An 11,029-nucleotide genomic window follows, 5' to 3' on the forward strand; every position below is an offset into this window, starting at 1 on the left:
TGGCACGGCTACTGCTCACACCACATGGTGCCAGGAACGATGTCTCACATATGGAAGATGGTATTTGGCATGTCTAGCTGAAACCTGTAAGCTGTTTTTCTCAAGAAAGAATAAATCCATTTCTTGACAGCACCCCCTCTGGATGTTTGCCATATTTGCTTTCTTACTGAGATAAGGAAATGAAATCACACTCAAAGGATGTGTATTTCCCCATAACACCAACACTGCACATGAAGATTGCGGATGAAACAATCGAAGGTTACCACCATTCCAAGAAAAGAGTGTGGAAAACAATGCAGAGAACAGTTTCAAAATCAATACATATACATTTTCATAATGAAAATTTTAATTACATTTTTTAAAATTCTACCCTTTATATCTACTCAAAAAGAAATGTGGGAGATATAGTGTTAAAAGCACATTAAAAGAATACCTCCCTTTCTTTCCTCTCCTATTTTTTCAGACCCTCAAACACAAAAGGACCATTTTTCTGTAATGCTACCACTCCACTACATATCAAGGTGTTACATACCAGAAGTTTACCTTCCTTTACAGCATCCTACCAAATGACTTTGTTGTGTTTTTTACCACACACCTCCACAGTACTGACACATTCAGTAAATAAAGGCCCAGGCCACAATACAGATCATTCTTACACCTAGCTAGCCAATGTTTCTAAAAGTCACATCTTGCCTGGTAAAAAAAAAAAAATCAGTTTTCAGTTTAGATGTTGCTTTCTCTTTAAGACAAACTCTTCTTTCCTGACTTCAGCTTAGTTATTTTGTTTTTAAAGTGACACCTACGCACACATACATCACAAAATCTGTATTTCAGGATTGCCCTTTCGAGCCCTCAGGAAATGAGATACTGTTTTTCATGAAGTTTATCTGATGAGCAGCCACTTGAAAAACTAAGTAAACAAGTCAGCAGCAAACAGTAACAAGCTGAAACACAGCTCATAATTACTGACCTTTGTGCATGAGAGTGGATCCCTTATCATCCCGCTCATTAATATTGATTACTCCACTTCTCACTAATCTTCTAAGCACTAACAAGTCCCCTTTGAAAGCAGCGCCATGAGCTGGGAAAGCTAAAACTGAAAATGAAATGTACATGTTTCCAAACAGATGCCAGTAATTCCACTAAACACGCTCCTATCTGTCTCTCACTGCTTGCCTCTCTCATAGCAGCTTATACAGGGACACTTCATAGACGTAGTCAGCAAGGTTAATGCACCTTTAATCAGTTAAAATGCACCTGCATAACTAGCACTGTCCATCACAGACTTGATTAAACATGTCTTGGTTATGGCTGTAGGCATCTTATACAGTTAAGAGATTAATTTCATAAACCTGAAATAACAAGCACACCTTTGTTTCACGGATGATGTTATATTACTGGTGGTAACTGGAGTCATTTGCCTATTTTGAATTTCTAAGTCTAACCAAATATATAAACTATTTTGCTTCTTCTTGCTTAAAAACTACCTGTACAGACAATTTGATTTTTCTAGTTAGTTTTCATAGACAGGGAGTACGGACATACATACACGTATAATTACAAAAGACTGGCAGATAAGGACAGTAAGTGCCTGGAAAAAGTAGAGAGGTGAAGGCACGGTTCTCATATCCTTGCTCTGCTGAAGGTTCTCCTTACAGACCTTGCCACGCCTGCATCCTTCAGCTGTTCTGACTGCAGTAGTACTGCTGGTTAGCAAGTAACCTTAATTTCAGTGGGACATTTCCAGGCTAAGCTGGTGTTCAATGCAAGTAAGGGATTCTGAGCAGTCAAATGTGAAAACTCATGAAAAATGTACAGCTTGTCTGGACATGTACTGGAGCATAAGAACATCGATAACTTGGTATTCATAGCGCAACATAGTGTGCCAGGTTTTATTTCAATAATGGGTAGACCTAAGACACTTATAAAATCACACTGAGCATCCCAGTCTTTAGCTATCAGTAAGTGCAGCAAGTATTGAAAAGAACAGCTCTTCCTTATACTGGTAATTTAAATGTTATACTTCTACTCACAAGTTTTCGGAATCCAGCATTTCTATAGAATTGCAATGCCTATTTTAACAGTGTCTTGATCCATACTCACCCTCCTGTGTCTCTGGTTGCTCTTCCTCATTTTCCACACTGTCGATATACTGCAGAATATTATCTTTATAGAACCGTTCAGCCAAGTCCCTCGGAGTCTCTCCTTGGTCATTCCTGGCTTTCAGTGTGCGCATGACACTGGCCATTTTACTGACCAAGAACTTAAAGCAATGCAAGTGTCCTTCCATTGCTGCCAGATGAGCTAAAGAGCAAGATGAAACGAAGTCCGTCAGAGCAGAGCACAGCTGCCCACCAAGGAGGCAGTGCCCTCGGTACCAGTCTGATCTAGCTCAGCTACCAGCACCTGAGCCATCCAACACAGCACAACTAGCGTGAGCAGCCTCGGTTGGATAGCGGATGCCCAGCTCCTACCCAGGACAGAGTTCAGCTCTACAGAAAGGAGGTAAGAGTCAAGGACAGGATAAGCAAAGACGATTCCCTGGCAGAGCTGATTGCAGGCGACAACGCTGCCAAGAGACCTTTGAGCACTAGCTAGGACAGTGTGCCACTGGGGACTCGTCTTCCCCACGAACACAAATCTCACTCCTCCGCAGCTGTCTGCCTTCGCTGTCCTAGGGATGCTCATTACAGAGGGTCAGCAAGGGGCGTCCCTGATTAGGAGTTCCGGCCGTTTCTGCTTTTGTGCCACCACAGACAAGTTGCATGACACCCTAAGTTACCCCACCTATAAAATGAGGACGGTGACATTCACTTTGCTGGGTATTTGAAGGTACACCTCACAACAGCGGCTTCTATTCACAGCACTTCTCTCGTGCATTTCTTTCCTCCAACCGCTGCAGACAGTTGCTCTGTGCTGGAGCTTCTCCATCTCCCCACAGCAGTGACTGCGTCCCTGCAGGGGCCAAGTGTTGCCTCCCCTGTCCTTCAGGCTATGCTGAGGTTTAGTGATTTAACACTACTGGAGTGCTGGGCCTACAACAAAGCAAGAGGTGCAAAACACATGCTCATTGTTTTGAAATGAGTAGTACTCTCTACTCCCATTAATGGGAAGAAGTTGCCAAATAAATGCTTATTATTTGTTATCACTCCATGAAAGTGCTCTGTAAAAGCTGGCTGGTGTTCTACAGGTAAAAGTATTAGTTTGAACTACTAGGCACAGCCCATTCCATACGTTGAATGAGCCACAGTTCCTCCAAAAAAACAGCATGCTATAGATAATTAAAGCCTATGCTCTAACACACACACACAAAAGGTGCAGCCAATTTTTAAGTTTTAGGTGCACAGCACTGCAATCTCGGTAAATTTCTTTCAGTACACTGTTAGGAAAAAACACAGCACTGTCCACCTAATCCTGAAGCTGAAACATGTAAAGATGATTTAAGTTCACTTTGCTGTTTCAGAAGCTGAGGAAAAACTGGTCAGTACAGCACTGCACTTCTATTGATCTTTTACTAGCAATGTTGCAAAGCATTTTCTTTCCTTCGGATGATAATATGATCAAATGAAACAGAACAAAGGCTGGAGGATCAAGCTTCTGTAGATGTCCAAATGACAGCAAAAACAATTAACTCTACTAACCAGTATATACAGAGCATTTAAGTAGAACTGTGCTGGCAACTGCCACCTCTCTGTAAAGTCTGTTATCAGGGAAGTGTTCCCAAAAGCAAATAAAGCTACCGTCTACACTGCCACCAGGGTGCCTAACATCACGACCCTCATTGCTGGTACACCAGATGTCCTGCTGGGATGCAGGACAAGCCTTTAGCAAGACCCAGGTTTGCAAAACGGAACATAGATATCAGTTTACTAGGTAAGTGGTGCTTAGCAGAGGGTGAAAGATTCTAAGAAAGGATCTAAAAAGATAACTCTAAACATGTTGTAAGGAAAAAAAAATTGCTATTTGGAGCAAATAATGCGACAAACCATAAGAAGGAAAATGCTAAAAGGGAAAGGATGCAAAGAGAACACAGGGTACGAACAATACCATCCAACCTACAGAGGATACTGTGGCAGTGGCAGGGTAGGCAGAGGGACACTGGAGAAACTATGAAGAGCAAAGCATGAACACTGCCCACTTTTTGTGCTAAAGCAGCTATGGTCATGATTATGAAAAGAGTACAATATTGCAGATAATACAGAATATTGGTATTCCAGAAATTAAGGGGAAGAAATCACAGGTAAATGAGAGCAAAGGTTTTACCAAATCAGTGAAGAAACAGTGGGATACAAAAAATCTGCATATGAACACGCCAGAATCTGATCACACTGGCATTCAAAGCCTGGCATAAATTCAAAACGAAGCATACAGCAGCAGAAACAGCCTCCTGCTCCACCTACCACCTCCTCCCATGACCTCCGTGGGCACACGCGCTCCACCACGGGCACAGGAGGTGCTGCCCACCCACACACCGCTCTCAGCCAGCCTCCGCCTGCTCCCTGTTCCAGCACCCATGAGCTCTGACCCTCCCCAGAAGCAGCAGGAGGTGAACAGGACACCTTCACCCACAGATAAACACTTTGGATTTTATAAATTCCCCCATCATTTCAAAAATGTAATAACTGTGTTGATTGCATGGAATCAAATAGCAAATGCTGCTGGTGTGCACTACTTATAATTTGCTACAATTACCATATTGCACAACAACTGTTAACCAAAGGTTAAAAAAATGTATGATTTATCCCGATATACCTGGGAGGTTTCCATTGCTATCCACATCATCTACACAGGCTCCCCATCTTACAAGAAGCTGCAAACACCCCAAGCGACCATGAAAAGCAGCATAATGAACAGGCTTCCAGTCATTCCTGTCTGAAACATTCACATTCTAAAACGAAAGCAGCAGGTTAATTCATTCATTTATGAATCTTAGACACAAGACAAATTTTATAAACAGGAACCGGCTGTTCATTGTGTTAAATTATTGAAATCAAATCATATTGCTTTTGTACCAAAGATACGTACTTTTCACAGGTTTTTGATTTAAATAATACACATACAAAAGGTGCATTTTCAGACAGACTTCTATCACAGCTTTAGTCATTATTCCTTAAATATGCATCTAACTTTTTTTTAATCTCCTTTGCTACAGAAGATTTGTACTATCGCAAAAAATCACAACCACAGTGCCTGCTCTTCGTTTAATGACATCCTCAGAGGAATGTGGTTTACTCACACTATTGATTCTCTCTAGATTTCTGGACCATTTCCCTAATGTATCTCACAATGGAAATTTACCCTAAAAATAAATCACTACCAAGAACATACCAGCAGTACCTATTGTACAGTCCTAAACCTCAGTTTCAGCTAGGGAGAGTTTTGTCTGGAAACAGACACCAGACTGGCTCTGCGCTAGGGAACTGCGGGCAGAGGTGTCTCACCGCTCCGCTTCGCAGAATGGTTTGTAAGGTGTAAGACTGCCCGTGGGCTGCAGCTAGGTGGGACGGCGTGCACCCACGGTCATCCTGAGCTTCCGCGTTTGCTCCATTTGTCAACAAAGCCTAAAAGAAATGCAAAGCAGAAGTTCAGTGCACAAGCTGAAAAAGCAAACACTGCCTAGCAGGATGACTTGTGACAATCCACAGGATAACTCCAGGCTGACCTCAAGGCCCTGACACTACACAAAATAAACCTGTTTACATAGACAGTGCAAACAAGCACACCGGTTTTAACAACAGTGACTTGATTCTAGACATCAAGAGGGGATACTCATAGCTCCATTAGGAGCTCTCTCAGCTGATCTTCATAATGAATTTGTCCACCCTGAAGGTCTGCCCCGCTTACTTTCGCTTGAGAGTGAATATTTCTACGTACCTGCATGCAAGCATCCTGACCTCGGATGGCCGCGAGGTGAGCTGCTGTCCAGCCCCCGGCCGTCACCTGTGCTGCGTCAGCTCCCTGCCAGAGCAACCAGTGAAGGCACTGCGCAACCAGAAACAACGTTTTTTATTTAACTATCCCTACCACCTGTCTCAGGCACATCTTAACTATAATTTATCAGTCGATGTTGCATTTCAAAACAGTATCGGGACACTTCATTATGGAAATATGACACCCCAGAGCATGCCTCAGCCAGATACTGGTGCATCAGGAAGTTCTAGGTTAAGTTACAGTTTCCAGGTTTCACCCAAGGGTACAGAAGTGTAACTAACCTACTAATTCAGACCCTATCGTTGACTTTACCGTATGGCTTCTTATTTTTACTCTTCCAGATTTAAAATGAGTATTCACATGGCATGAGGTAAAAGCACCACTCAGCTGAATGCCAGTTAAAACTACTGGCAGGAAAACACCACGAACCAAATTTAAAGCCTCATTTAACTTATTCGGCTCCTTAGGTGTACAGAATCCCATCTCTTTTCTCATCCCTCCAAAGCCTTGTTTTGGTTATTCACCTTTTTGCAGCAGATATTACTGTTTGTAATGTAAAGTTTTATCAACTATCCAAAAATGGCTAGAGGACCAGTTAAAAGTTTTTATTATACATTATTATGATTTGTTATCTTCTTTTTTAGGCTAGGCTACGGCTCTGGTTCCTCCACTGTTTCCATCAGGGAGCTTAGCGACAAATAGATGACAGATAATTCAATAAGGTCTAACACACTACAAAGTAGTGGAGTGAAATTAAAAATGGTAGAATTTATAGAGGCAGAAAAAGGTGGGTAAGCAATATAGTTTTAGGGCTGACAACATGATAGATTCTGTACATTCCAGTAACAGCATTGCACTTATTTTTTCTTGAGTTTATCAAGAACTTTACATTCTTTCCTTTGGGACACGATTTTTTATATGGTTATTCACAGCCTTGTTGCTTCGAGTTTAGATTGCTATAAATATTGTACGAGGAAGCTGCAACAAGACGGTGAATGTTGTGCTGAATGTAGCAGCTCAGTCCTCCTGGAAGTTCAAAACATTCATGCAAGCACCTGCTGTTCTGTCCATCAATTTTCAACGGGTTTATATATTAAAATAAAATGTATTAAGACTATTTCTATAGAGAACAAGGCACGGGACAGGACACTGGTAAATAGCATGAACATGTTCTCATGTCACTTCTCACCTGTTTCAGTCATCTTTTTACATTTTACACACCTTACAGGATTTTCTAGGTGTCCCAAGAGAAGGGAAAAACACAACAGCGACAAAAGAAGGTCATGAGTCTGGAAGGAGACCACAGGGCACACTTTGCTCAGAGCAAGAAAACCACTGATTTTGTAAAATCTGGCAACTTTGACTATATAAACTGCCTGGGGCTTCAGAAAGGCAAAATTAAAACCTGAAACCCTGTATTTCTGCTCTTGGTGAACATATTTAATAAGAAAAACAGGCAGAGATTATTGATTTAGCTTGATCAAAGCTAGCAATTTTGTGTCCAGCCTCTCCCAAAGAAGGAAAACATTAACCTATAAAAACCTTGCTGTGTCTGAACACTAACAGAATGTTTTACCTCCAGACTTCCAGAGTGTGCAGCACAGTGCAACGGTGTGAATTTGTGGATTAAATCCACCTTGTTAATACCAGCTCCACTTTTTATCATTGATGCAAGCTGTTCTACATCACCAGCTTTCACTGCCTCATGCACACTAGTATAATTTTGCTTCTTCTTGACAGCTAGTGAGGAATAATAAAAGAGCATTAGTCAGTTCAGCAGCATTTAAGAGATAGGAAATTAGTGATGAATCAAAGAAACATCAGGGTGTCAGAATCACAGGAATTAGCCAAAATGTTGAGAGTAACCTATGAGACTGAGATTCCTATCAGCAGGAATCCTAAGTTACCTCTTGTTTGTCAGAAACAGAGCACTACGTAAAAACCTGAGACAGCCATGCTCCCTCCAGCCCCAGAGAGTAACACGCAGGAGAAAGATGACATGAAGCACAGCAACAGGAAGCAGAGCTACTCCATCCACGTATGGAACTGCTGGAGCAGGTCCACCCCAACACAGGCTCTCTTCTGAAATCATGGCCATCATAAACTCCTTCATTAATCACATTTTCAAGTACGACACCAGTGAGGCTTCTCACTTGGGCAAACGAGCTCTCAGCCACCACTTCCCAGAAGCTCCACATGGCCATGCTCGGGCTGCAGCTGCCTAAGGACTCAGCACAGTGCTGCACACCACACTGGAGGGCACCACAGCCTTTACCAGGCGAGCACACCACATAATCACTCTTGACTGAGCTACACAGACCAGCTTCAGGACAAACTGATGTCAAAATTAAAGCTACTGTAGAAAAGCAGTTCCTTATACAACGTGTTAAGTCATCCTGTGTTGTTCTCTTGCTAGAACTATGGCATTGCTCTGTCACAGCTCACTGATAGCAGCCTAATATTCTGCTCCCAACAAACTCCGTAACATTTTCACTGACCTCAGCGGCACAGAATCAAACTCTAAGTGTAGAAGCAGTGGGGTCAAAGAAACCCAAAACCCACCACCAGGCCATGGGATCAAAGAACTTGTGTTCTCCTTCAGGCCTTTCCACTGATTAACGACTTGACTGGAAACAATGGGAGTTACATGTCCAAACCCCTTTGCAACATCTTGTTATCTTGCCAAAACAGGAATATGTGATGTAAGTAGATCTAATGGCTGAGGGGGCTAACTTCAGACAGCCAAGCACAAGAAGAACCTAAAACAATCAGTAATCACCTTCTGGAGCAGTCATCATTCCAGTACCAAAATGCACTAACTCAGTTTCACAAGATTTCTTGCTGTTAGAAGTCTCGAAGAGGTGGGCTGCTGTTTTGCAAGTCAAGCAAGCATGAAAGCGTAGGTCTTAAGGTATTCGTGCCTCAGCTTCTCTGCCTGTGGAGAAGGAATGGTGGTAGTCGTCAAAATTGTTACACAATTTGAAATAAGAAATATTAAAGAAATAAAAAAAGAGTTGCCTGAAAAGCTTTTGTGATACATATAAAAAAAGCACTAAATATGATAAAAAACAGCCTTCATAGTTTACCAGCGCCTATCTTCACGTAATCTGTAGCACGATAGCAGTGCTCGGGCGGATTTGGGGCTGCCATGGGGAAGAGGGCTGAAGCTGGTTCAATAACCCAGGCTGAGTAACACACCCTACGCCGTCACACACTACTTGACCTTGTGGCTGTGTATCACTCCATGTCCACCTCCCCCAGCTCAGCAGGCTGTATCGCTGCTGCCCTGCGCAAAGCAGCTTCGGCTAGGAACCGGGGCTCCATCCTGCAAAATACGGCATGAACAAACAGCAGCAGCATAGGAACACCGAGTATTTCGGGTTGGGAGGGACCTCACGAGGTTATCTAGTTCATGTTTCCAAAGAATATTTAAGTAGGTGTTGTGGTTTGAGTCGTTTTTTTCAGGAGACAGTATCACCAGGATGTAATTTTCCCACAGGGGAGCCATTTCTCGTGGTGCCAAGTGAGGGTTACAGACTTCAGCACAACGACACAGACTCACATCAAAGGACGATCTGGCCAGTTACGCCACTTGCCAGAGCACTGATGCGTTTAACACAGTGTTCCAGTGCAGCACATTCAAGGCAATCCGGATTTTTTTATTATTTTTTTAACCCAGAAGAAAAGCAGAGGCCAAGGCAGAGCGAATCTTGCCTCCCTTCTCCCTCCGGAGACCCACAGCTGTGCGGGGGCCGATGGCCAGCGCTGCCGCGTGGCTCCTGGGCACCGGCTGCCACGGCCACGCCAAAGGCGGCTGCCCCGGGACTGACCTGCAGCCAACAGCGGTTAACACGAACTCTGTGAAAAATACGTCGATTTTGAAAGTGAAGGACAGGTTCTATAATTTTAGTGCGATTTTTTAATCAAAACTGTTGCTCTAAGAGAAAACTCCTTTGCAGAAAGAATGAAGTGAGCGTTTTGAGACGAGTACCTGCCCAAAACGTAATTACAGAAATAAAGCGAGGAAGAACATGGCTCAGAACAGGGGAAAGAGACAATCTGAGTTTTCCCAGTGCCGCCGTAACACACAGACCCCGTCCCCGGGCCGCGGGCAGCCGCCAGCGCCGGCCGAGCCGCCGGGCCCTGCGGGGTGAGGCGCGGCGCAGGCCCGCCGCCGCCGGGCGACCGCCACACGCCCGGCGAGCATCGACCCATCCCGCTACCTCACGGGGTGCCGGCGGAGCCCCGGCTCGCAGACCGGGGGTCTCGGGCAGAACAGGCCCGGAGAGCCGGCGCTGAGGGAGCGCGGCCATGGCGGGCTGTCCCCTCACGGCCCAGGCGGGGCTCGGGGGGCGGCCGGGGCTGCCGCGGCCCTCGGGGAAGGAGAGGGGGAAGGAGGAGCGCGGGCGAACCGGTCTCACCGGGCGACGGGGCGGCGGCTCCCGGCATGGCGGCCCCTCGCAGAGAAGAGCCTGCCTCCCCCTCCTCCTCCGACGCCGCAGAGGGGTTGCTATGGGCACAGCGCGCCCTGCCCCCGGGAGGAAATGGCGGGCAGGGCGGGGGAGCGGCCATGGCGGCTCGACGGGCGGGGCACCGGGGAGCTGGCGTCTCCACGGGCTGCTGCGCCTTCGCGGCGTTCCCAGGGCGCAGCGTCGCCATTTCCCCTCCCCGGAGACGCCCGACCCGCCTGTGCCCCCCCCGCCCCGAGGCAGCCGGCCCCGGCGCGCCTCACCCGCTCCCGCCGCAGCGGGACGCCGCCAGGTCGGCTCCATAAACCCTCCTGTCGCAACTCGCAGGTCTCTCTTGTTCTGTCCCTTTTCCTAACAGCCTTCTGCGTACCTAAGGACATCCCGTCGCTGCTGCCGATCTGCTCGCAGCATGCCAGGACACCGAGGGCAGCAGCAGTCCCCTCCGCGGCCCCACCAGTGCTTCTGCTCCTCTGCGCTTTCTCTCATGGAAAGGTGTTTTAGAGGCTGGCATCTGGAGCGGGGCACGCTGCCAGCGGGAGCTACAACCCGAGCAGGAGAGTCCAGGCATCAACTCGCCTGGTAGCAGCTGCTCGCAGCCTGGCAGCCCCTAGAGCCTTCCCAGCCGAGTG

The 11,029-nt window shown here is 45.8% G+C and overlaps 1 protein-coding gene across 20 annotated transcripts in view; it reads right to left on the reverse strand.

Moving 5' to 3' along the window:
* Positions 1 to 10,587, reverse strand: part of ANKRD42 (ankyrin repeat domain 42) — a 24,784-nt gene extending 14,197 nt beyond the window's left edge. For 10 of the 20 annotated variants that reach the window (XM_075416854.1, XM_075416828.1, XM_075416998.1 and 7 more), the window contains exons 1-9: positions 10,353 to 10,587; positions 9,155 to 9,256; positions 8,711 to 8,866; positions 7,508 to 7,671; positions 5,875 to 5,982; positions 5,442 to 5,561; positions 4,753 to 4,888; positions 2,104 to 2,304; positions 971 to 1,096 (exon numbers count right to left, since the gene is read on the reverse strand). In XM_075416854.1, the coding sequence (XP_075272969.1) occupies positions 971 to 1,096; positions 2,104 to 2,304; positions 4,753 to 4,888; positions 5,442 to 5,561; positions 5,875 to 5,982; positions 7,508 to 7,671; positions 8,711 to 8,729 (874 nt within the window). In that variant the 5' untranslated portion in view covers positions 8,730 to 8,866; positions 9,155 to 9,256; positions 10,353 to 10,587. Of the gene's footprint in view, positions 1 to 970; positions 1,097 to 2,103; positions 2,305 to 4,752; positions 4,889 to 5,441; positions 5,562 to 5,874; positions 5,983 to 7,507; positions 7,697 to 8,710; positions 8,867 to 9,154; positions 9,257 to 10,352 lie in introns of those variants that run through there. The other 10 variants (XM_075416971.1, XM_075416981.1, XM_075416962.1 and 7 more) reach the window with 5 other exon arrangements.
* Positions 10,588 to 11,029: the final 442 nt, after the last annotated feature.

The sequence above is a fragment of the Opisthocomus hoazin genome, chromosome 1, assembly GCF_030867145.1.
Source record: "Opisthocomus hoazin isolate bOpiHoa1 chromosome 1, bOpiHoa1.hap1, whole genome shotgun sequence".
Taxonomy (NCBI): domain Eukaryota; kingdom Metazoa; phylum Chordata; class Aves; order Opisthocomiformes; family Opisthocomidae; genus Opisthocomus; species Opisthocomus hoazin.